The 27437-nt window shown below is 42.3% G+C and overlaps 1 protein-coding gene across 1 annotated transcript in view; it reads right to left on the bottom strand.

Annotated features, from left to right (window-relative positions):
- Window positions 1-27437, bottom strand: part of fbxl17 (F-box and leucine-rich repeat protein 17) — a 207891-nt gene that overhangs the window by 5553 nt on the left and 174901 nt on the right. Inside the window, exon 10 of the mRNA XM_030105542.1 lies at window positions 14210-14352. Within this exon, the coding sequence (XP_029961402.1) occupies window positions 14210-14352 (143 nt within the window). The remainder of the gene's footprint in view (window positions 1-14209; window positions 14353-27437) is intronic.

Below are 27437 nucleotides of genomic sequence, written 5' to 3'. Positions count from 1 at the left end.
TCTGCATATTAAAGCTTGTGGGTCAAAAAGGTTTCAGAACTTAAGAACTTAACAAGAAAAACAAGAAGGCATCAGAGGTGTTCAGTTTATGATCAATGTCTTAAACCTTCAAACTGAAGCAGCGGTTTACAAAAAAAAGAGATGACCCGTGATATTGCTGTCTCACAGTGGATTAGAGGGCCAGTTTAATCACGACTGCAGCGACGAGTCAGATTTGTTTAGACATATGGCAGCGCCTCATTAACAAAATAAATGACAATCCCACAACTGCCTTCATAACACATTACACTTTATTCTTGAAAAGAGAACGAAACATCTCCCCAGCTCGTTAATCAGGTTTAATTACAATTAAAACTGATCTAAAGAATAGACCTGTCAAACTGATGAGAGGCCGTAACATTCATTAATGCTAATTTAGCGCAGCTCCGCTTGCTGAGCAAACATGGCAGAAGACACAACAGGGCCAACAATCAGAGAGCTGAATCGTTTCCCAACTGCTGGAATGTTTGTGCTGCAATTGGACTGCTTTGATGGAAATCACAGGAAGAATAGTGTTGCACTTCATTATAACGACTAAGTGAAGAGAAAACGAATAACGTTTTATTTTCAGTTTTTAAATTCTGAATTATAATTACAGTCCATACGACAAAAAGATCGTAATTCAAATATTTTACTATGGCGCAGATGGCGGCCAAATTAAAGAAACTATCAATCACGTCCCGCTATATACTTAAGGTGTATACTGTTATAACAGAGCACACAAATCCCTGGCACCTTGCTTGGGTTCTATTTTAATTAAATGGCATCTTGAATGACAAACTGTAGGCTTACGTTGATTTTAAGACAGCTCATTGAAGGTGGACTGAAAATCTTGTTGACAGAAAATCGGTTGACTGAGGTATTCATACATCATAACTCTCTTCCGCCGCGGCCGCCTGCCAGCGTGAGTAACTGTACCACTTTTTTTTTTGTGCTTACAAAACAACGGCCTTTTGTCAGAGGAGCCCTCTCGTAGCGAGTTCCCAGAGTTCACGGCTACAGTGCCTCTCGCTCCAGAACGCCCTCGCCGTGCTGAATGAGGTGGGATGACTTCACCCCACCTGCTTGGTATTTGCGGCTCAGAGCTGATGTTCGACATGAAGGTCAGACCGAATACTGTAACTGACTGGATGGACGAGCTTTTTTTAACCTGTGATTCAGCAGTTTTCTACATGGAATACAGTTTTTTTTTTTTCCTTTTCACTGGCATAACTGTGCTTAATGACATGTTGGGGTAACATAAGCTTGAGGAGACAATCAGAAAACACTGAGGCCCGTGGTGGCAGGGATTTTGCTTTAGGCGTACTGAGAACTTTTTTTTTTTTTTTCCTTTTTCTTAAAAGCCATACAGTTGTGATCTAGTGCGCTGTACTGTACAACCCTTCAAGCCTGCTGCCAAGTCTGTAGGAGAGCCATATGATCGAGCAAATCGCTACTGACTGATGATTCTAATCTCTGAGAAGCATCTGGGAGAGCGGCCACGGCTATCTGGACCGAGGCCTATACTTATGATATTTTCCCCCATTTTAACTTCAAAGATGCTGCCCTCTAGATCTAAGTGTGGTGTAATTCATCCTGACGGGTAATGTGCTGTTGTCAGGGTTTACAAGCGGGTGAAGGAGAGACGAGGGGAAAACAAAAAGATGTACGTCTGATATGTTGTTCGGCAAAAAGCACCTTTCATGCTCCACAATAAAACCAGAACCGCTTGTACGGGTGTGTGTGTGTGTGTGTGTGTGTGTGTGTGTGTGTGTGTGTGTGTGTGTGTCTGAGTGTTAGCTGACAGCTGCTCCTCAACTTTTAAGTGAGACAGCTGAAGGTAAGTGACAGCAAGTCGCCGAGTTGACCTCTGCCCTCTTGTGGAGTGCTCATATGTGCACTCTTCCTCAACACTGAACACCCCCCCCCCTTTCTTTGTACGAATAATCCGCCGATGCAAATGCACTCTATCACCACGTAAAACATACATTTACTGCAAACACCGGGCCCTCTCCTGGTAAGCAGCACAGTAAAACACGTCGTAAAGATGACTAATGCGGCAGAGGTTCGCGTTCTCAGCTGGGGAAAAAGAAGACCTGGGCTGTAAATCGATAATCAGATACACAAACATGAAGATGCATATCGTATTAGGCCGTCATGGCGAGAACACCCTCTCGGTGCTGCTAGCAATCAGGCAAGGAAAATGGGAGAAATAGAAAGGGATAAAACAGAGGCAATGTAAAAGAAAAAAAAAAAAAAAGAAAACATATCGTTGCTACATCAAAATCCACTGAGTGCCTGTACTCTTTAGTGATTCCAGAAAAGAAATAAAGCACTGACTGGTGATATTGAGCCGTAATTTAAATAAATGTACAGTGAGATTCCAGAAAACAACGACATGATCCACAATCCTTCTTGTTTTGCAATTTTTTCTTCCAATAATATTGCCCAACTGTGCTTTCATTAAATTCAATGCAGGTCCGCCTTGTTCCCTTTTTATTTTTTCCCCTCGTCCCCTTCCTTCACATTTTCTTGGGCCATGTGGCAGCCATTGCTGGGCCCAGGGCCATAAAGAGAGACAAATACCCCCGTTGCCCGTCTACTCCCATGCAGACAGTGTATCAGTCAACCAGTAAATACATTTGGGGTAAATGTTTAAAAAGCCTGTTTAGGAAGCAGAAGAATGCAGTGCATCAGGTCTTAGTAAAACACAGCTTAAAGGGGTCTGAATTTAAACAGGCCAGATTTATAGCCTTCCTTAAACTGCTCAGAGGAAAAGCCCCCGTTGTAAAGTCTCTAAACGAGTAACTGGACAACTGAAAGATAGCTTAACATCTCAGATAAGGGCAGGAAGGAGGGAGGGAAAGAGGCGGATGAAAGAGAAAACCAACCAACGCAGGAGGCTTCAGGAGCACGGATACAGAAAAGAAGTCCCCACAAACTTATTCCGAGGGATTCGATATTTCTAAATGAACTATTGATGCATTGGCTTGGAAGCTTAAGGAATAGACTGCTTTTCGCCGAGGAAAGCCTGAGCTCAAACATTTTGATTTTGTCTCAGAAAGCCGAGCGGCCCTCACAGAAATCTGCAGCGCAAAGCTCTCAATGTGCTTTTAAAAACCAGGTCAGGCACTGGCTGCGACAACCAAGGTCTGGTCCTCCTCATCCCTGCACAATATCAGACAGCAGCGGCACCGAGAAGCAGGGTCTCAGTACACACACACACACACACACACACACATATGCGAGCACAAAGAGCAATGGGGGCTCCGCTGAACAGGGTCAGAGAGAGAGGTTCTGGGGGCCGGGTTTGTAAACCCCACACTCCATCACGCGTGACAAAGGTAACTAAAGGAATGTGTACCAGGCTCAGCTCAAGCCCTCTTTCCACACGGGGCCTTCTTATCAGTGCACACTGGAGGAAAATATACAATAAGTCAAGTAGCTTTCCATAATTTATTAGCTCGTCTCAGGAGAGAGAGAGAAAAAAAACACTAAACACAATCACAGCCAAATCGAAAGAAAATTAAAAATTCAACATTTCGGACAAACCAGTGTGAGAGGGACGTACTGTTTGCCACACTATCTGCATTCAAAAATTTGCATTAAAATAAAGGAAAAAAGCAAAACCTTAACATGAAAACAATTCGATTTAATTGGGAAAAACCAAAAGTCTCAAGTTTATGGAAACAGCTGTTTCCGTCTTAAAGAAATTAAAACAAGATAATTGTGTCTGTTTTTAGGATATTTTAGAAACATGAAATGATCAAATGCAATGAAGGATAAAGAAGCGTGAAGAGCAGGCTATAAATAAAATAGATTTAGTTAAATCTAGTTCCAAATTGTCAATCCATGTAATTTGTATCACACAGTCAGTCATTAGTTACATGATATCTACTTTTTGCAAACAAAACATTATTATCACTTCTGTTTTTGGGCCTGGTAAGCCTTTGTCATCATCAGTCTGAACAAGATCATTATAGCACTGATGGTTTCACATCGCATTTCTTTTTTTTCTTTTTAAATAAAGACCGTTTATAACAGCCTCTGAATATTCAAAGAAATAAAAGTTAAATATATGAATATTTTCTTTATATCCCGGTCCAGCCTGTTTGAGATCAAACAGGGACGCATGTAGCTCCTGAAATAAAATTAGTTTGATTCTTCTTGGTCTGAAAAAACACCTATGATTGAAATTTCTTCAATTGATTTATACACAATAACTTTTTCTTTTTCTTTTTTTCACAACAAAGCAAGAAATATATAATATTGGATTTTATTGAAAATAAAGACCGAAACAACGATGGCAGAATGAAAGGTGTTCAAATTCAGTTTCTATAACAAAGACTGGTGGAGGTCATACATTGTTCTCACTGGAAATGCAATATAATGTTCTGTTCACATGCTCTGAGTAAAGTAACACTACCTATGAACGGTAAAACCACACAGCTGTGAAGTGGAAACACACACATTCACTGCCACCACAAACCATCAATACGAATTCCAGAGCAGCTTACAGGAGGCCAGAAACAAGCAAAATACCTTAAAGTTAATCACAACAGAGCAACCTTGTTTAGTTCTTCTTTTGTCTGTCTCACTTGACTCCCTTTTTCTTCAGGTTGAATAAATAATTAAACAACAAGGGCAAATCCACTCACACCATGATATGTGAAATTCATAGTGATTTTCTAAGAGTAAAGCGAGACTGGATAAAAAACTGTTGTGTCCAAAGTCACAAGTGAACAACACAGTGATCTGATCTGTAAGCCCATGAAGTGTGGTTCCCACCTGCTGCAGAGTCATTATTTTAAATTATAGGTTAATTATGAAAAACTAAATGAGAGCACAGCAATTAAAGTCCAGTTCTTTTTTTTTATTATTATTTAAAAGCTCAACAAAATAGCAGAAAAATCCCCTGTCTGTGCACAGAAATCAGCATTATGTGCTTTTCAGTAAAAGCACCTTTCATGACAGCGTGGTAAATTTGTAATGTTATTTTCAAAAGTTTAGCTTCAGGATATTTTTTCTTCTTTCTTTCTAAAAGATAAACTCATTTGCTACAGGTCATAGACTTCTTGATTACAGCTGCACTTTTTATATTATTCAGCGCCTTTATATTCATGGGTTGTTCAGTTTTAAAGAAGGCTCATCCATCAATATTCATAAAAAAAGAAAGAAGCTGCTTTCCATCGAGTACAGTCAGACTTGTCGCATGTTATTTATTGGTATAAAATATCTGGAGATGATCAGGTCGGAGTGTACAGGCTAAACTGAGTGCCTGTCAATGACTCAATGAGATGATATTGACCTGGGTCGTGGTGAGTAAACAGCTCTGGATGAAGAAAGGAAAACAGACGAGTAGGGGGGGTTAGTGTTCTCAAATGAACTAATTGAATAACCAAAAGATGTGAGCGGCATCCAAAATTCAAACAACCTTGACTGTCCTTACTCCAAGAAGAAGAAAGATAAGGAGGGGGAAACAAAAAACAAAACTCAAGAAAGCAAGAGGAGTATGAAAAAGGAGTGGAAGAGGTGGAGAGACGGCTGAGGAATGCATGAGTGTGTGTGTCAGCCAGGTGAGGTCAGGTGTGTGTTTCTGGTTGTTTCTTTTTCTTTTTTATTGAAGGTCAATTCTGAAATTCCCTTCAGATACTCAGTGAACTCTGTCGGTGTCTCACTTTATTTCACCCTCTCTCCTTCACTGTCCCTTGCTCCTGCCCTTTAGAAACAAGATGAAGGGATGATCAGGAGGCGGCTTCAGTTAAGACCGCCAATCAATACGGCTCTTCTCTGTGGGATGAGGCTCTAAGATTACACTGAAAATCACAAATGGCAAATGACTCTTTCAAACTACTTTGGCGACTTTTAACATTCGAGTCTGACCAAAGCCTGGAAAATAGAAACCAGAGAGCCTGCCTATCTCATACTTGATGCTGCCCGAGCAGTAGCTTTTTCCTAATTCCCCCTCGCATTAGCAGCCTTTAAACTTAGGATCCCCGCCGTTCACAATAACAACACTCATCAAAGAAAGTTTTGCCCAACTCCAAAACTCTCATTTCCTAAACGAGAGTTAAAATGCCTCCTAACTCTTCGCCATACTTCATCTTTGTTTTCCTCACTCCAAACCTCCAGGCCCCGAACAATTAGGCCCTTGTTTATGTCTGCAAATTGCTGTGCCGTGCCTATCTGTGTACGGTCCCTGGCAGCTGGATGCACCAGTGGAACGACCATATTGATTGGGATGTCTGTTCTTTTAACAAGGTCTGTCTGGTTGCTCTATCTGGGGTTGCAGCAGCGCTCATACCTGTTCCCCGAACGGCGCTCCACCTCACTTCAGGTAATGGGAGCACACTTCAAAACTGCTTACACAAAACACTTCAGGGGGGGCGGGCGGGTGATTTGTATTGAAAACACCCAGAATTGTCTGGTTTTTGTTTAATCTAATTTTGCTTATATTACCATTTGCTTTCTGTCATCCATTAAATAACTTCTTCCTTTTCCCCCCTCGTGTTCAACCCCTACTTTTTTTTTAATACCCTGGATTCTCCTCCCTCCTCTCATCATTACTATGATAACTCTTACTTTCCCCACCAGCCATCCCTGAAGAGGCCGGGAGCAGTCGGTGTCATTATTTTCCTAGTCCAGCTCCATGCTGACTTTGTGAGTTTGCTCCTGTCTCCGTTTCACAGGCCGGACTGCCCATTTGTTTTCGCTCTAATGAAGTAGTGGAAAAGTAGCCGGGGGAAGAGAGCGGGGCGGCGGCGGAAGAGACGGGGAAACAAGACGAGGAAAAAGACAAAGGAAGAAGGAGTAGACAGGAGGAGGGAGGGTATAAGACAGAAGACGAGGTGCATTTGAACAAGCTGTGAAAACGTTTCTAAAAGGAAAACATTCCACTGAGACTGAATAAGATCTAAATGCCCGAAGTGATGCATCACCGGAGAACGGCGGCTTCAAATGTTCACAGAGTCCAGAAAGGCCCATTATGGACAAAAAGCAACTTAACACATATAGGAGACATATGAAAACAGTGCGGAGATAAGGAGTGCAGTGAGTAACAGTACGGCAGGGTGTGAAGCGGGAGAGCCCGTCTCTCCACAAATCAGCAACGATCACTGCTGGGTCTCTGCCCCGGGGAGGGAAACTCGGCTGTGGTTCGCAAAAAAAAAAAAAAAAAAGTGCTGAATGTTACTGCATTAGCATTTGGTATATTTGTGTGAGCTTGGCATATTAATGTGCGTTTGTGTCTCTGAGTTTGCCCTGTTCAATGAGCACAATGTTTTTTTTTACTACGTTGCTATAATTTTACATGAAAACTACCTCTGAGGCCGGGGCACTAAATTTTACAAGGCAAAACAAAAAGCATGGCCTGGATTAATCCAGCATGTTAGATTGTGTTTGTGGGAGTGCAAAGAGATGTATTCCTCCCACAGAGAAGACCTGGCATTTAACAATAAACTCTGTGGGTAGTCAGGCTTTTCTCAGACGTACGCGCTGACATATGCAGCAAAGATTAGCCATTTTTTGCAATATTAAGGCAGTTCTTCCCCACCAGTTTGGATCCTTCAAAAGACTGTCACAGCACCCGCTAACAGGGGACAAAATGAATTGGTTTGATTATTTTGGAGCGAGCGTGGATCAATCGCATTCCTTCCCTTCGTCAGAACAAGGTCATCTGGCCCTGAGGGCAGAGGGGTGCAATCATTTGAGGCAGCCGGAGCACGCCATTCGCCCGAGCCTTGAGGGGGGTGGCTCTGATTTCAATGCGCCATTATGAGCCGCGTTAACGGCGAATAACATAAATTCCTCCCACAGAACACACACACTGTTACACAGAGACACACTGCGTTTGTGAGCGCATGTATAAACACACAGAGACACAAAGGAAATCCTTCAGACTGACATGTAAGAAGCGGGGAAAAAAAAAAATCAGCGGGGCAGATGTATGAATGCTTTTCTATTCAGACGGTTAATGGTTCAGCTACTGAAAATAGAGTCTAAATCAGAAAATATTCTGGTAATCGAATTGACTTGACTCACATTTGGGCGTCTGCTTGATCTGTGCTTGAACATTGAAAAGTAATTTATCTGAAACACCCTAAATAACAGCGGACACACAATTCAGGCTGCTTGTATATGTATATAGTAAAATGTATATAGTACGGAAGCACGTTTGTATAAACTGTGACGAAGGAAATCGATCCTTCACACTGCTCCACATGAGGAGAGCCAGCTGGATCGCGTTAACAGTTCTTAAATGAATTCTACACTTTCTAAGTCCCGTGACATTCGGGGAGGCTGTTACATTAAAATTCCCGGCGTTTTGACAATTCCAAACAAATTTGCACGGGCCCGGGCCGCGTATGCCGAGGCGGAGAGCCGACTGCTTTGTCCGCACCGCGCGTCAAGGTTATCACAAGACGGTAATGGTCTGAGACTGACAGGACCCACTCTGAAACCCCACACCGGCAGTTAGCGTGGAAGCTTTAGGGGAACAGAGAGAGAGGAAAAAGCCAAAGTGGGGACATATAGGAAGAAAACTGTGTTTATTTTAAATAGTCAAATGTAGACGTGAAGGTAGGTGCACGCAGACAGACGTACACAAGCTCGGGTGACGACCACAAACAGGAGTCGGACACGTCGGCTGTTCCCCCAAATGGTACTCACATTAAATTCCTGCAAAAACACACATCCGCCGCAACAACTTGACAGAGTCCCTGTAAGGGAAATATTAACTGTTGGATATTTACAATATGTCAACGGCACTGTCAACACAGCTCCCATAAGGAGTAACTGACGGCGGGAGCAGGACGCTCTGTCTAAAGTGTATGTAACAATTTATTTTTGCAATGCAAACATTCGTGGCAGGTATGCAGAGTAAAATCATTTCAAGCTGGCGTCACTGGCGATGACCCCCTCAGCGACGGCGATACAACCCTAAACAGTAGTAGGTTCAGGGATAAATATTGAGATACTTCTTCAAGTGTGGAAGTCCTGTCCTCAGGCAAAGAACATTTAGTTGATATAGTTAAGGGTGAAGCTAAGAGTGCTGGATCTGCTGGATTTATCAGGCACGGCTGCATGAAAATACTTTCAAAATCAAATCAAAGATACATTCTTCAGCAACAGGCTCGCCTTGAATACTCCTATATTATATTAGGGAATGTAATTTTTCAAGTCTTTCAACAATCAAGGTACCGTTGACCTTGCAATGCTGGTCATTCATCCTATCTACAGAGATCTGAAGTACCATTTATTATTTTTTAAGATCTCTGAAAAGCCCATCGTGAAATAAGACAGCGCCTGCAACAAATTTAACGAGCACAAAACACAAATGAACCAACATGACTACAACAAAAAGGAACAGAGCCGTGTGATTCACCACATTTAAATCACATAAAGATGTAATTAAGCTAAAAGAAAGAAAACACTTGTGGAGAGATGAGCTGAAAAACTGCACTGCAACCTTTTGACAAGCGCTCAGTAATTTGTAGCTTTGTGGATTTCCTTATTCAGAACTCGTGATGGAAAAAAATATCAAGAGCTGTTTGACCCTGAGTGTCCAGAGACAGGTATACTCGAATTATCTGTTGGTGCCTTTTCTCCATAATGCGCTCTTAGTAAACAGACACAGCATACAAAATGATCAACCACACAGTAGCTCGTCAGCTACATTTTTTGCATAAAGCATCAGAGAAGCTTCACACATCATTAAAATAGCACAAGCTGAACCTTTGTGGGAGTGTTTGACTGACCTGGTCTTAGTCACTAGCTATGTATTCACGTTGTTGCAATAACACTTTTTTTTTTTTTCTTAATTTCTGCTTAATTTTGTGGCAGTTAATTTTACAAGTGGTGTGTTTGAAAGGTCATTGTTAGAAAAAAAAAACACTGACATTCAGAGTGACAGAACAGCAGCACAAGTAAACACCAGATCTCTTTAGCTCTGTACATGAAGACCTGATGGACAGACACACAGCTGCTCTGCTCTGCTTGCTTTCTCGGTCGGTCCGTCCCTGGCTCTGCTCACACACCTTCCTCAAAGCCTTTTTGTTTATTCCTCCGCTGAGTTCAGATCAGTAGCCCAATAAACACATTCATCTTCCGTGTCAAAAGGGAATCACAGCCACACAAAACATGCCGCGAATGACGATAAACTAGGTGACTAGCATTTATTACAGATATTAATGAGTATTGGGTAAAGCAGAAGTGGTTACGGCAGCAGGAAATTAAACAATCATGTTCTGCTGGTGAGGCTCAGATCAAACGGAAGTCCAGATTTATTATCAAAAGCTAAATGTAGGATTTAAGACGTAAAACTAAAAGAAATGTGTGCGGTGAGAAAGTTTAAGGAGGCTCGACATTTCAAAACGCACAAACAAGAACTTATTAATGGAATTCTTTATTCAACATAAAGAAGGAATGTGACGGCTGAAGAAAAATTACAACCCAAGGAAACTGCACAAGCCTTGAAACGGAACCGTAGAGATTAGTTTGATACTGAACATGCAAAGCAATTTTAGTTTCCTGAATCACAAACAAAACGCAATACAAACTGCCAAATGGTAGAACGTCCAGTTCCTCAAACAATAAAGCCCATCATCAAAGCACCGACTGTGGTAAAACTGATTGCTGTTGATTTGATCTAACTTGATTTTTTTTTTGGGGGGGGGGGGAAGCAAGAACTCCTTCCATTCTTTAGCAAGAAGCTTTGTGGGCAAAGGGCTAAAACCGAAACGTGCGGCGAAGAAATTCCAAGCTCAACTCAGACAGCCGTCTGCAATGACCCAGCCAATGTGACCTTCATAAAGACGTTAAACAGCTCTTCATAATTCACGTGGTTTGGCCAGAAGTGTTGGTTACAATAAATGCCTGCATGTAAAATAAATTCTGATTAAATGTCAAACAATAAAACTGAAGCGTGGAGTTAGACGAGGTGCCTGAAGACTGTTGAGATGAGAGCAGGAGGGCTGAGGGGCTTGAGGGATAGAGAACTGAGATGAGAGTAGGAGGTGTGGAAGGAGAGAGAGAGAGAGAGAGAGAGAGAGAGAGCATGGTCACCCCTGTCCCTGGGCTGACTTGTAGATAACCACAATTCCCCTGCTCTGACTCTGCCTCCCACCTTTTTTACCTCTTTAACTCGCTCTGCAGCTCTTATTCTCTTTTTGACCTCGGTAATAACAGCCTTTTTCTCTATATTTGTTTCCCTTTGAGCGAATTTTGTATTACCCCCATTCTTCTCTCTGTGTACTCCCAAAACCTGATCATACCTCCTGTAGCTCGCTTTCTCTCCTAACATAATCACAAACAGCAACATCAAGGACCAAAAGGAAAGTGGTTGCCGAAGGCCGGTGCTCTTCCCACACGGGCCTGAGCGATCTTCACCGGCACTCCAGGCTCATTTGCAAAGCTCAACACAATCGTAGCCGGCAAAAAAGACAGTAGGCTGAACAAAAACGGATGATAGAGGCAAGCATACAGTGAATTAACTCCGTGATTAAGAGCTGGCAATATACCCGGCCTCGCAAACTGTCAAACTCTTCTCCCCGCTCCATTCACACCCCATTAAAACTCTAATAGTACCAATTACTACATTATTTAGCGGTGTCATCCACAGATTCCCCCCTCAGAGCGAATCATTAAACTTCAAGCTAAACAGCTAAATCGTATGTATGAAAAGCACATGTGAAGAGAAAGGGAGAGGTAAATAAGAGCAGGACGATGGGGGGATTTGTACACCGGGAGGGCCTGAGCGCATAATGTGAGAAAAACTCCACAACACGTTTTCACTGGCCTGGCTGCAGGTATCGATTGTTGGGTCACTTAGTCAGTGAGCAAGAATGAAACTAAATGGAAATGGGAGTCTAAAGTGATCACCTGCAATGTAATGGAGTTCCTCTTTATTACTTGTAGATAAATATGATAGACACACATTCCTGACTGCAATAATGAGGACCGAGTACACTGCTTCATCACTGAGACCTTACATATAGGGTCACCCTCAAATCCTCATATATTTTAATTTTATTGCAGTCTAAATAGATAAATATGATACAGCGATGCTCTCGTAGCACTTAACGATCGCAGAGTATTCATTTTTACCAGAGAAATCCATAGGGTCAACCTCAGGGGGCACGACACGGAGATATCTCTGATTTTATAATGAAGAAATAAAAATGATGAGTTTCTAACCTGCAGCACAGCCTCGACTATAAGTCAAAGTCTCTCCTCCCTCTTCCTCTTCCCTGCCAACTTCTCCTCGCGCTTTTTACTACACGACAGAGGCTTTTAAATGTGTTCAGCCCACAACCAAAAGGTAAAATTTACCCCGAACCTAAAAAGATCAAGATGCTCATTAAAGCGTATTATAACACGGTATACCTAAAGCCACCGGTGTTGGGATTGTGGGCCGTGTTGTGTCTTTGCCTGCAAACCAAGACGCAGGCTTGTACAATGTTAAGTACAGACTAAAAGTTTCTGGGTGAAGCCAGCTGTTCACGTCTCCCACCTTGTCTGCCCTCATCCCCCTCATGCCAGACTAAGTGGCTGCATCTGTGCCGCAAAAGCTACACGGGGCCAATTGGAGAGGGGGGAGGAGTCGTTACTATGGCAGTGCGACCTAATGGGTTTCTGTCAGGGAGGGGATTGGACGGGGAAGAGCCCACATTGGGGGGGGGGGGGGCAGGGGTACACAAGAGACCCTCACATCTGAAGGCATCTCACAGCTGTGAGGTGATTTTATGTACTGGACAAAGATTTTCTCTTTTGATGTGATCATATTATTTGTAACGTGCTTTAGATTAATAAATGTCCATTCAATAAAAATGAATGGCAGCAAAAAGCTGATGGTTTTATCTGGTATTTTTACACTTCTAATATATAAACTACAGAATTTTAAATGTTCCAAACCCAGGACATCAGAGAGTCCAGTCCGGCCTGCGAGATGTGTCTGAAGTTGAGTCATTGTTGCATTTTTAGTTGTAACTAAAGATTGAAAGAGACATTTCACTGAAATTTCCACTAGGATACAGTATGAAATTAGTGTGATGTTTAGTTTTTTTTTTTTTATTATTTTGAAGATAATACATTTTCAGGCATGTATTCTATTTATTTGCTTTAAAACGTTTGGATTTGAGGATGTTTTCACATTACTGTGCTGTCATTTCACTTGTCTGACCCCCTCTAGTTTCTCTCTTAACTGAAATGAGTTTGACACATCTTTTCTTTCCTTTTCATGCATACAATTTTTTTTTCTTCACCGTTTTTCTGGAGACTTCATGTGTTTATTTTGTGCAACTGGTGGTTAATAAAAATGCCTGTGTTGCAGTTTGTTAGTGACTTTGACCCAAAATTGTATTTGTGGAAAAAACCTTATTGAGAAATACATATAGAGTTGATATTGCCATTTTGAGGAAAAATACAGAGATATGAATTCTGGGCCCAACACTGAGCCTAACTAACCACAACACGACGCTCTCCTGCCACCCCTCCACTGCTGCTTGCCCAGGACTTGTCCTTGCTCTAAATAGCTCAAGTTGAATGTGTGGCATGTGTGGGTATGTTTAAAAAAGGTTATTTCTCATGTGTGTTCCCAGTGTGGCAGGAAACTTGGGAGTGTGCTGCGCTGCACGAGCCAGAGTCAAATAAGGTAAAGTAGGGTTAGTCTGTTAGTCTCTCACATTTTTTTTTCTTCAATAAAATCTTATTGAAATATTTGAAACTGGTATACAAAGAGTTGTATTACTATTATTTTGTGTTTTAATTTTAGACATTAATATTTTTGGTGATTAGAAATAGAATTATTCCTCAGTTTTTTGACAGGTGATGTGCACCAGTTTACAGATAAAACCTGTATCAGGCACCATCCGTTATAATGGATTGTGAACATGCAAACTGCAAATGTCCATCGGGATCCCAGTCCCAGGACTCAAGGTCATTGTCACGTTAATGAAAATTTTTGACTTACCGTTGATTGTTCCAAAATATGGAACATTTGTAAAAGTCAAAAACAACCAAAATGGGAGAAAAATAAATCTCCTGGACATCTTCTCTGAATACTTTGCAATGCATATAATGGAAACTAGATCTGCTGTGTCTGAAAACATATTCAGCCTCACACATAACCGGACCGCAGAGCACACACTGACAGAAGCGCAGACACCAGCAGACATTATGGGCTGAGCCTTGTTACCTTGTCACATCTCATGAGGCCCAGGTAGCGCAGGGACTTGCTGCTCTGAGCAATCTGTGTGGCTCCCTGGTCTGTGATGTCTTTACACCAGCCGGCGTCCACGGTCTCTATGGTGCTGCTGTACTGGCCTATGGCTATCAGAGCTGTGGACAGAAGACGGATCGGGGGAGGAGGGGGAGAGAGGGGTGAGGTGGGAGAAAAGAAAAGAGAGAGAGAAACAAGAATAGGTGTTAGTCTGACAACCTTTCTCATGCAAATGTGACAGCGGCGTCCTCCCATCGAGACGCACAGAATTTTGAGATGAAAACAGGGCAAGTCATCTGGCCAGCTGTGACACATTATTCCAATGTTTATACAACACCTCGAAAATGCACACTCTCACACACACACACACACACACACACACACACACACACACACAGATAGATATGCATACACCCCTCCTGTTTGTGACTGCTGCAGGACTCATCCATTAGAGCGCTGGCATGACTGGCAGCGCTGAAAGGCAAGGACACCGTGCCAGGGTGAAGTGTGAGCTCCATGCCAGTGCATGATTTAATTTTGCTTGCGCATGCATGTGTGAGCACACACACACACACACACACACACACACACACACATATGAGTGTGTGTGCATTACTCCTGCCAGAACAGAAACAAAATGCCAGGGTAAAGAGTATCCACCAAAACAAATATCTGCCGGTGTCGGGGGACTCGGTGAAACCCCGGGGGCGTGTTTACATACAGAGTTTCATTCACACAAACGCAGATAAACACAGAGCGTAACACGCAGGTGCTGTAAGTTTTGATGTCTTAACAGACTAATTGAATCGTACAGCTGACAAACGATGAGATCCCAACACATCGCACAGACGCACAAACGAAGGCAGACACACAACAATCTTCCTCATCAATCTTTGACCTGTCAATCGGAAGGTAGATGGAGGAGGCCTGTGCTCCACCAGTCGATTGATAGCACTAGTCAGTGATCGATTGGCAGGCCTGGGCTTTGTTCTCCACTCTCACAACCATCGCTAATGAGAATGGCGAGGTAGGAGGAGGAGTGAAGGATGAGAGGAAGATGAAAGGAGGGGGGGTAAAGAAAGAGAAAGCCTTTGACAGCACCTTCAAATACTTACTTAGCCCTGATGTTGTTTTCTCACTAGCAGAAATCTATTCCACTTCAAATCTTATTTGGTTCCTACAAACAAGCTCGTGACATCTCCAATTCAGGAAGACGACAGAAATTAATCAGTTTAAACTTGTTTTCACGGGAAGTCTCTTCTTCACTTTTATGACTGGCCGCTGCACGTATTACAGTATTAAATAACCTGCAGTCAGCACATCATTGATGTAACAGTGGGTTTAACTTAGCCTCCGTGTGGGAGAATGAGTGTGTGTGTGTGTGTGTGTGTGTGTGTGTGTGTGTGTGTTTTCCCACAGGAGAAAGGAAATGAATAATCTTATGCTTTTTTTTCCTGCATATATTTAACATCTTTCGTCCTGCTGGGCCTGTGTAATGTACAGGTTTCTTCACACACACACACACACACACACACACACACACACACACACACACACACACACACACACACACACACACACACACACACACACACACACCACGGCTGAACTTGTGTACAGTATGCAACATATGTAATATATAGCTTTGGGCACTTGGATTGCACCACATGTGGTTTCTTTTGTGCTCCAGTATGCTCTTGGATGCCATGCATAATGGCACATTATAGCTAAACAGGCAGTAACGGAGCTTTGAAGCCGCAGTATGTTTCATGTCAAACGGCACCATGGGGGAAGAAGCTCCAGCAGCCCATATGGGCAAAAAGAAAGAACATGAAGCGGCCACATATTTTTTGACTAATGGTGACCTGTTAAAGCATTCCTAAAAACTGATGTTTTAGCGTTATTCTGGATGCTCGAGAAAAGCGTCATGAGGGCAAACGACTCCTCGTCCATTTTTTTTTTCCCGTGTCACGTTCAATCACATGTTCCCAGACTTGATTACCTGGATTCAGAGCTTTTGTCTTTTGCTAAGATGCACATATTGCTGCTGTTAGCGTTCCCCTCAAGAGAGACCAAGAGGTTGCGTGGGAAAAAGGGAGATCAAATAAAAAGGTAGAGCTTCCTACTCCAACAAATCAAAGAGTGCTCTATCTCCTTCTTTGGCAAAATCGTATCGCTGCTTCTTCCCCCTTCAACTTCAGCCCGACAAAGCGGGATGATAGAAGCAGACAGGTGCCTACAATGTGAACGTTCAAGAAGAACAAGTGAATACATTTCTCATGCGTTTCCTGATTACCGTGCTGCATTCACCTAAGCGCACACACACACACACACACCACCTGCCTAAACTGAATTACAACGGAAGTGTCGACAGGCTTTGGGCTTTAGAAAGGAAACATATGGCAATTTGAGATAGCTGCCAGGAGAGAGAGAGAGAGGAGCAAATAACACTAAACGCCATTTCGTTAAGCTCCAAGGTAGGTAAACTGGAGCGTCGGATAATGACTTTGTCAGTATTTGTCAGTGGAGCCAAGTGTTGGGCTATTTAGAGTTGTTTAGTACTTTATCAACAACTTCATCTGGTCACCATTACAGTCTAATATTGCTGTGTGCGCTCCACTTCCTTTGATCCTCTCTCAGGAGGCGGAACATTTCAGCTGCTCCTGCTGGAAAATGGAAATCGTTGGTTACTTTTGCAAAGGCTAAAAGCTTTCAGCGAAACCTTTTTTACTACAATTGAACAGGTTTGATCACTTTGTCGGCAACAGAGAGAGCAATCAAAGCTGTGTAGCAGGAAAGCTCACACAGAAAAAAAAAACACAAAACAAACATACAAATTTGTTTTAATGAGCCGACAACACAATGAATATATTAGTATTGTTATCCAAATAGAGAATTTGCTCTGTATCTGTCATAGAATGGAGTAAACACTTATTTTAAATTCAGTTTTTCACACAAATGTGGATATTCATTGCAGGCGGCGCCAAATAAATTGCTACACCTCAATTTGTTTTCAATGAATCAAAGTCAAACCAGTTCAAACATTACAGCCAGGGCACAGTATACGGAATGAAAAGATACATCTCACTTTACAGAAGTGTCTCAGATGTAATTGCTCTAATTAGACACTAACAGGCAATACAGAGTGCTTCTTGATACTTCAAACAATGTGCAAAACTAGTCTGTTTAAAGAGTCCCTGAGCACTTTGTAGAATTTTTCTATGTTCCCGAAAATCTAAGCCAACGAAGTTACGGTCACTCGCTGTCCAAATCTAGTCAATCTGATCTAATCCACGACAACCGCTCTCACAAAACTCACATCTTTCCAAAGGTAATAACGTTCAGCTTCATGCTAGATTGTCAAAGATGCTTAAATCCACAGTATGTTCATTTTAAGGTGGCATTTGAAGGAGTGTTGAGGTGAACCGCATTAAATTGAAAAGTTTGTAATACTTTGCCAATCCTATTCACATGTGAGTGGGCAGGATATTACAAACACCTTTAAATATAATGCAGTCCAGCTTAGCACCACTAAAAATCACAACCTCAAGAATCAACATGTACTTAAATTGAAACCTCAAGCAAAACGGAACATTATTACTTTTGTAGAGGCGGGATTTATGGCGGCGCTGCTGTATTGGATTACGTTAGATTGTAGTCAGTGTACCAAATGAAGTGGTTGGTGAGTGGATGTTAGACACGACTACATGTAGCTGTGTTACACAAATAGTTCAAGCCTCAGTATTAAGTCACCAGCAGCAAGAAACTTGGGACTATATAACTTCGGACCAATTCAATTACTGCTCCAACAGAAAAAAAAAAAAAAAAAACTAATAAAAAATATATATGTATCATTCACTCAAAATAGAGCCTTTTACAGTAGTGCATATGAACAGACAATTACACTGATAGAATTTTAGCAATAAAAGTGGAATTACATCGAGTTAGCCAAAACTTTTCACGGAGTGTATAAGGAGACCATAGGAGAAGGAAATTGTCTTTCCTGACTGATAATGATTTTCTGTCAGAGAAATAGATGAAGCGATATGCAAGAGAGGCTAAGGTGAAAAAGAGGTTGGAAGAGTCAGAGGAGAAAAGAGGGGAAAATCCCATTCAGGCAGCTGGAGCTGTGACTGAGTGGTGACTGCACAGTCACAGACGGTAATGAGGACACACTCGGCTGCCCGGGCTGAATGGCTTCAGGACCCGTGTGTGTGTGCGCATACGTGCCTGTGCGTGTGTGTGTGTGTGTGTGTGTGTGTGTGTGTGTGTATTCCCTCTTTAGCCAAAAAGAAAAACTGAGAGAGGGAGGATGAGAGACTGACCTTAAATCGTGGATATCATTCATTTGGGCACGGCACATTTAACCTGTCTTTTACCAGGTCTGTCGCTGGGGGATAAGAGCATGTCGACATCCAAGGAGCAGGAGGAAATCACATCGAAAACTATTTGTTTCTGTTTATTTAAAGTTCCTCTGAGGTTTGAGTCAACAGATCGTATTGTCACTCAAACAGCAGATTGACCTATAAATCAATACATGGAGTCATAAATAATTTGAAGGGTTTAAGAAGGGTACTCATGGATCATAACCAGAGCCTTGATTCATTGGGACCTTCTCTAATGTAATAATTTCACCCTATGGCTATACTTATAGCTTTTACTAAGGAATCATGATGACAAATGTCGACCAAAGGTGACCACTAGAGTAAAACCGTAAATCTCTGGTGTTCCATTAACTCCTACACTATCCCCAGACAGAGATTCATAACCTATTACTTTCTCATATCAGGTCCAAGCTGTTCTCAAACACCATGAATAGTGGAGTTATCCAAACACAGGAGCGGTCCCAGGCTAAGGTAACTGCACTCTGAACGCCGGGGTCAAGAGTTGGTCAATCCTGTGATGACCGCAACGTGAGAAGAAACCTTCCTTAATCAGCTTATTCCTCTATCTCGGTACCTGACCTCGGAGTTTCAGAGGTTAAGCATCTTTTACGGGCTTATTAGATATTCACTTATTACATTCTCCTAAATGATGGTGTGCCATTACAGCTATCTCGTTGCTCCGAAGCCATCCCCACGGCTGTCTGCAGTAACCCTATACACATATTTTACCCAGTGATGAAGATGGAATGGCTATGAAAAAATGTGATGCTATACGGTAGAGATTTACTGTGAGCCTGTGTGTGTGCGTGTGTGTAAATATGGCAGCGGGGACAACAGAAAAAGAGGCTTATTATGGCTGATGTATTCCAGAGAGCACAACTGTCATGTCTAATGTTGCAGACATTCACTCGGGCTTTTGTGCGCGTTTAAAAACTTAACCTCAGCTTCGCCCTCTGCACTGAGCCGCTGTACGTCCGGAGCCAGAGGAAAACCACTTTTTACTCCTAAAATTTTAAAGCTATAGGAGTTACAGGAGATGCAAAAGTTGTGTAATTTCCTCCAAGTGGTTAATATTTTACTAGTACTGGCAGGTGAAGACACCCTCTTAGGATTTCTTTCTTTTTTTTTTAATAATCCTGAAAAGAAGATAAGATAAAAAAAGCAAAGACCAAATTTAACACTCAGATCTATATATTACATGAACTGTGTAGGTGCGTACATATTAATAACTGTTTGAAAACAGGTATAGGAATATTCCATTCACAGGAGTGAGTGGGATGCTTTAAATGTAAATACGCATGAGAACACACAGAACATGTTACACGGGGTGCAAAAACAAAGTAAAGCGATCCAATAAGCACCGTATGGATGTCACTTAACTCCTTTGATGCCTCTCTGACCTGGCCAAAGCAGCGGCCTCGCTGTCTGATTGATTAACACACTCTGCTCATCTTCAAAGTACCAAACCAAACCGGCCGGGGTCACACGGAGTGCTGAAGCTAATTCAGTAAACAGCATACCGAGAAAAGCCCTCGAAACGCACAAAGAAGTCGGTGACAAGAGAGAAACTGTTGATCTCGCCTGTGGTGCGCTGAAAATTAACAAATTTATAGTTGTGAGAACTGGAAAAGGCATGCTGACAGTCACTCAATCTGAGTGGGAAAATGTCTGTCGGGTGCAGATTTCAACTTCAATTTGATGAACTAAAATAAGAAAAAAAAGTGTCTTTTCTCCAAGCCATGCTGAAAAAATACATGTAGATGTAAAGACAAACAAATAAAAGGCAAAACTGAATGAACACGGCAGCGGCTCTCCGAGGTGGTGCTCTTTGCCCTGACATTTGGGGCCAAGTGCAATCAAAGGCCGGCAGAAGTGAAACCATCCAGGCTGGGTAGAGGCTCGCAGGGAGAGGCGGGGAACAGGCTGAGTGTGACACAAGGAGGGAGAGCACTTTATGGCGGGACATGCTTGATCTGGGAAATTAATTAGTCAAAGGGCAGCGAGGAGGCAGCACGCCGAGGGTGTGGGCATTTTCCCAATCAGCCTGTCGTCTGATGCAAACCAGCTGACACATACCACGCTGTGGCAGCGCGCGCTTACAGTTTTATACGATGAGTGTGAGAAAGAAAGAGCGAGGAAGAAACAGAAGCAATCAGTAGACCCTGAAATGCTTAAGTGGTGAGGTGCAGACGGTTAAACCAAAAAGTGACTTTGATGTTTTATGGAGGTCTGGCATCCAAACACACACCAACACACCGGGATACACACACGCGCGCGCGCGCACACACGCACGCACTGTTTTAACAGTTGATGTGTGATAACCTTGTAGAGAGGATGTGAAGTCCGGAGTGGAGAGGAAGATTGGAAAGGGTTGAGTGAGTGACAGAGAGAGAGAGAGAGAGAGAGAGGGGGAGATAGAGAGGAAGAGTGATGGGCAAGGACAGATAGACTGGAGTGAAGGGGCGATAAGGAGAGATGGAGCTATCACAGAGGTCACCTACAACAGACTTTCCTTTACCATTGAGAAGAAGCACTCCTCACCAATTCACACACACATGCACACACTCACACACACACACACGACAATGGGCCACTTAACAGGCTGGAATTATTAATCAGGACTCAGGAGGGCTGAACATGCTGTGGTAACAGTGGAGCTCTTAAGGTGGGAGGCCCCACGGGGGTCCAGGCAAGATTTCCAAAACAGGTTAATCTAAAAAAAAAAAAAAAAAAGAAAAAAAAGAAAAAAAGCCTGCTGGAAATTTTGTGGGCTCATGAATGATCTTAGAAAGTCACATTGTGAGAAGCTAAATATATTTTTAGCCTTAGTTACACCGCAAAAGTTTGTTCTATTGAAGAGATATATAGATGAACTTAAGTTGTAATTGTTTGTTAGATTGAAGTTAACTTCTTCATGGTTTTTTTTCCCTTTTCACGTGGTAAGGAATTATGGTTCATAACTGTGGGGGTTCGTTTCTTTCTCTTGGGCTCTTGTAATATGAAGTTTCTGGTAAGTACGCAACTGTTGCATGATATTTTATCAGTTTAAGCCTTGAATACACAAACAAAATATTCAGTTCTAATGATGTGTTTCAAATTAATTACAAGCTCAACTCTTCACTTGCTGGAAAATAAAAAAAAAAAAAAAAAAATCAAATCTCCCTACCGTCCATAATTTTGTAGCTGCTGTGCCCGACATAACACTATGTGTCAACCCCAGGAATAATGTTGAATAATATTAAATACAGTGGATTTTAAAATCTAAGGAACATAACTGGTAATGCCGTCCAACTCTTGAAACACTTTTCTCTGAAGTCCACCCTGTATCATCACCGAACATCTGAAGCAACGCACATCACGCCATACTTTAAAACACTGACCGAATTTTTTTTTTTTTTTTTTTTTTTGTGATGACAGTGGTTTAATCATGGTCAGAGGAGCTGGCCTGTGAGCAAAAACAACCTGGCTGCTCAATGTGAGAGAGCAGCACTTCCTCCTCCTCCTCTCAGTATCACTGACTGACAAGCCCTTGAGCAAAGCCATTAACCCCCAGCTGTTCCCAACCAAGCTGTTCGAGAGCCAAGAGATCAAACTTTTGGCTGCAGTCATCAACATCCAGATGCGAAAGAGTCTGAACCAAAGTAGAAAGAAAAGGAATTTTGTTTAGGAACTTTTGCAAATGTGTAACAGTGTGGAGTTCAGCAGTGTTTTGTGTTTTTTTTTTTTTTTTTTTTTGGTCTAAATTTGTCATTTTGTGTCGTTCAAAAGCACTCAAAGAAAGATAAGCTCCATTTCAAACCTACAGCAGCTCTGCTCCTGTGTACCTCTCATTTAAGGACACTAATCCTTCCCACCTTGTGTGTACCACTAGAAAACTGCTCTCAAACCTGACGTCACAGATGTGGAACATTAAGCTCAACACCGTCTACTAGAAATGCAGGAAGCGGAGGAGGAAGTGAAGAAGAAGAAGAAGAAAAGCGGGCAAAAATGAAGACAGACGGCATCCTGGTGACTAAACAGCATGTTGCATGCGTCAAACAAGAATTAACGTAGCGTAGCAATAGTTATGGCTTTGGTTATGGATTATGGCTAATCCTTTAGCATAGGGAGCAGGTCTTAAAGGTAATTACACGCTACTATTGGATCCAGGGCCCAGAAATGGGCCCCTCTTACGTCACGCCTATAAAGATCCAGAAGAAAACTGGCTGCTCTCACAAACTGCTTAGACGGAGCACAGGTTAACACACCATAGCATTCTCTGCCAGTCTGAATATCACTTAAACAGTCTGGAAGGTAAAAGTTTGTTACTGACATCTGATCTTTTCCACTCGTGTTGTGATGGAGAAAAGAAAATGACGGCTCAGAAACACAATTAGGTCTTTGTTGGGATCATTATGAGAGCCACACTGGACAATTTTACCCCTTCCTCTCTGAAATAACCCCTCTGTCTCCATCTATTACACAGAGTCAGCACTCCAAGTGCCACTGAGTCTGTTTCCAAGCCTTATCTCAACCCTTTAACAGTCCACTCTGTCCGCTTTAACCCGGTGGGAATCGTTAACCAGACACACACTTCCTCCCTCCATGCCCTGACAAAATCCTCCAAATTGTTGCGACTGCAGGACAGTGAGTGTGTGACTGTGTGTGGTTGTGTCTGTGTGCAAATTAGGACTCCACTAAGCCTCTGAAACAGCCCTAAAACAAATGACCCAATACCAATTAGCTGCACAGCAATTAGGTTAGTAGACCGTTAATAGGGAGACCCACCCAAGGAAGGACTGTGGTTGTGTGCACGACTTCGCTTAAGACTTGGACAATGTTGCTAAGACTTTGTAGCCCACGAGCACTGGGACAAGATGTCAAAGTAGAGTATCGTGCTTATTTGATGACAAAAAACTGAATCATACGTCTTGTGTCAAAACTCTGGATTCTCAACATAGAAGTTTACAGTTTACCTTTCTTCCAAAAATCTGAGGTAAAGCTCAGCGTTGCTGAAAAAGCTGTGGTTTGTCAGCCAAAAGCTTTTTACTTGTTCTTTTATCTTCTTATTCTTGGACGTTTGTCGCCAGAGTCTTTTATACAAACTGTAATGACTCATGAGTCTATAACGGCATTCAGTTAGGTCTCACCAAAAGCTCCTTAGCAAAGTTTAAAGCTGCCGTGATGTTTTCTGATCGATACCTGGCCGTAACTCAAATCACACGTCAAGTGCCATTACTGTACACGGCGCATACACTCCGCCGAAGTGCACCGACACACACGTGTACATTTTCATGAGCTCAGACAGTGTTTTTGATCAATACCTGGCGATAGATCAAACATCTTTTTTTCAGTTTATGGCAAACCTTTCCCAAGGCTCACTTTAGACGCACAGAGAATAACTCATGTCTTACTTGAGACTGCTGCTTTGACGGCGTCTATGAAATTGATAAGTGCTCTTAAATGCAAAATGGCAGTTTAAGAACCTTGTTTTCGAACTGCGGCGTAGTCTGAACGTCTCATAAAAACACAAAGCACTTCTCTCCAAGAGGTAAGTTCATACTCGGAGCCAGAGTGAGAAACACAATAGAGCCAATGTGCCGCTAAAGACTTGCATTCATCTCTGAAGAATAATTTGTCCAAATGTAACAAGGAAAAACATGAAAGGTGTGCCAAAAAACCCATTTTACACTCATTATATGTGAAAGCCAGGAAATAGAGAAGTTTATTTTATCATAAATGTGTCGTCTGCAAAATATTTGATTTCAAAGTGTTCGACAAGCCAGTCACAACTTTTGGGAGAAAACTTTTTTCTAAATTAAATGCCCATGCAAAGAAAACTTTATTTTTTTTGTCCACAAATTATCTGCAGACACAAACAAATAGGCAGCTGTATTCCCGCTTATGTGGTTTTTATTGGGGTTTTTTTTTTCCGGCACTGTGTGGATCAGCGGCTTCATTTCACTGAACGATCGCAGCCAGGAAATTCCACAAAACGAACCACTGTTGAGCCTCGACTCTTTCCCCATTGTCTGCTTGAATCTCTCCTGTCTTACACTGGTCAGCCTCTCATCACGCACCGTGGTTCAGTGTCAAATAAAACCACAATAAGAAACTTTCTAGAATGGAAACCCATTCCCTCCTTCCCCTCTCAGCTCCCGCTCTGATCCGCCTCACGTGTTTGCTTTCACCCTCACCCCCTCCTTCATCCCTCCTCTTCCTCTCGACCCTCACTAAAGGATGTTCCCGTGTTCAGGGTCACTGTCACCGTCTCAGTAACTGTGTTGACCTCCGACCCCTTTACGACTGGGGTCAGCGCCTGTCGCCATGGCGTTTAACATCCCTGTGGGAGGTCATCCGTATACGTGGCTGCACTGTATAATTCAAACATGCGCATTATTTAAAATGTCAAGCATGTGAAGCTGAACCTTTACGTCGCTTTAATCTCCTGCTCAGGTTACGAGCAAAGACAGACGAGAGTTTCCCCACAAAGCCCCCCCACCGTTCACATCTTTTACTCTCTTTTGTCCAGCCTCCCTCCCTGAACGCGCCGAATTTTCGTCCCTCTCACTCCTCTGCCTCTCTCTGTGGTTTAAACAGGTCTCTCTTTCTTTGGATGTTTGCCTCCATGTCGCTTCCAACTGCAGGCTATTGAGTTACACGACCACAACAGAGAGGCGTCCCACAATGACAATTACCCTGTGCAGTGATGTCTTGAACCTGTGTGGAGGAACCAAAGAAGATTTTTTTTTTTTTTTTTTTTTTAAAGAGTTTTCTGAAATGAAGATCTTAGTGGTGCTTCAATGAAAACAAGACAATTTGTTTTTTTTTTTCCATCTAAACAAACCACTGAAATTCCAAATCAAGTGAAGATGTGATGTTTTGGCTGAAGGGTCCGATCTATGTCCTGCTCTGTCATTGCACACCAAGAATCACCTTATTTTTTTCAGTTTCAGCCAAGCTAATAGTCATCTCCAAAACTCAATGAGGATTTCATTTTGTTCCAAATGAGAAACACAAAATTTAAAGTAGCTTTAACCAAAAAAAAAAGTGTCTCTTTTAATTGGCTAAATTGAGTATGTTTTGGGGGAAAAATTGCACCTAAGGGACAAAATAAAGTGATTTTTATTCATATGAAAGCAACGATCCACTTTTGTGGCTTAAAATTAGAAGAAAAACAGTATTAAATAAAAAGTGAAAAAAAAATCTTGTTTGTACTCTGTATTTCCTAATGGCTGTTGGTGTATAATTGTGCACTGAGCTGTGTGTGGCAGCGCACGTGTGGCTTAACAGTGAGTTTAAAGTTGCTGCTTCTGGGCCACGTTCAGTGCATGACAGGGGAAAGCAAGGTGGATTTACTTGCTGTGTTTAATTATGCACCTCTACAGGGTGTCACAACTGACTTTTGAGGTTTTGTTGTTGTTCTTCTTCTTTTTTAACAAATGTGTTTGTTTTGGATTTGTCTCTCAAAGTGCACGTCAGTGTTTCCAAAGGGAGCGGGTGAGCCTGGGGGTGGCCAAGCACTCAATGGGCAAAAGATACAAGTCCTGCACTCCTCCCTCCATAAATTACCAGCTCATTACAGTAATGCAGCCCATTTAACATAGGAGGAGGAGGAGGGGGGGGGGGGAAACTGGGAGAGAAAATGGAGGAAAATTGTGTTTGGAGACAACATGGCACATAAGGGGTGTGACAGATGAAGCATGAAAGTCAAGACGGAAAACGGGGTGAGAACAAGGAGAGGAAGAGCGGGAGACACGGCAGGAAATTAAGGAAGGAAGAAGTGGGCGGAGAGGAGAGGAGAGAGAGAGAGAGAGGAACGACACAGGGCAGGGGAGGAGGGATAGCCACCGTGATGTGTTTAAGGAACTTTTCAATCTCAACAGAAGTGCTTTTCATTAGGTTAAAATCTATCATCTATGCTGCTGCAGGAGAAAAAAAAAACAATGGGGAAATATTAATATAGATAGTGGCTACAGTAGGAGACGGAGATATAGACCCAGACGGAGCGAGAGAGCGGAGCATGGAGGGTGAGGAGAGAAGGGAGAGAGAGGGAGCAGGAATGGGATGAGATGTAGCAGTTGTAATTGAATAGTGAACTAGAGAGGGCCTGAGTGCAAGCACTGATTAATACAATTCAAATTGATTGTCTCCTAGTAGCTGTGAGAACATCTCATTCTGGCTTTCATATCTGAATGTTCAGCATGTTCTCAGTGTGTGTGTACGTGTGTGTATATGTGTGTCTCAAAGGGTGCAATTGAGAGGGGTAGGGAGATGGAGAGTGCCCTCTAGTGTAGGCAATTTCTTTTGCCCCACCAGTAAATGGGGGTGGTAGATTTGTGGAGCCAGAGAATCTTGCACAATTTCCTGATATTCTATGGATGCAATAATTTGTTTTCCACAGACATGAAAATTGATGCCTTTAATTACAAATGGCATCTAATTTTTGCATATTTCAATCTTTCAACAGCATCATCGCATTGAAATTAAAACTGAATGTAGTATAAAGGGTTAAAAACATGTTTACAGTACCTATTATCACATCAGTAGCCTTCCAGTTCAGGATGTGTTTGGTGCTGTTGATTTCAGGTGTGTCCATGCAGCAACTACTAATAAACGTATGTCTCTATTAATAAGTGTCATTTTCCATTTCCTTCCAGGTACACCTTGTTATTTCTTTATATTAGTTAGGACAGAAGAGGCAGCACACAATCGCGTAGATGGGAGTGAAGACGGCTGTGAGTGAAGAGTCGGGCTGCATTTGCACCTCAGGAGGAAGAAGGATTTATAGTATGGGTGTGAAACAATCATTCAAGTTAGCGAGTCAGGCCCTGCCTTCA

Source organism: Salarias fasciatus, chromosome 12 (genome assembly GCF_902148845.1).
Source record: "Salarias fasciatus chromosome 12, fSalaFa1.1, whole genome shotgun sequence".
Lineage (NCBI taxonomy): Eukaryota > Metazoa > Chordata > Actinopteri > Blenniiformes > Blenniidae > Salarias > Salarias fasciatus.
This window is presented reverse-complemented; position numbering and strand designations above follow the sequence as displayed.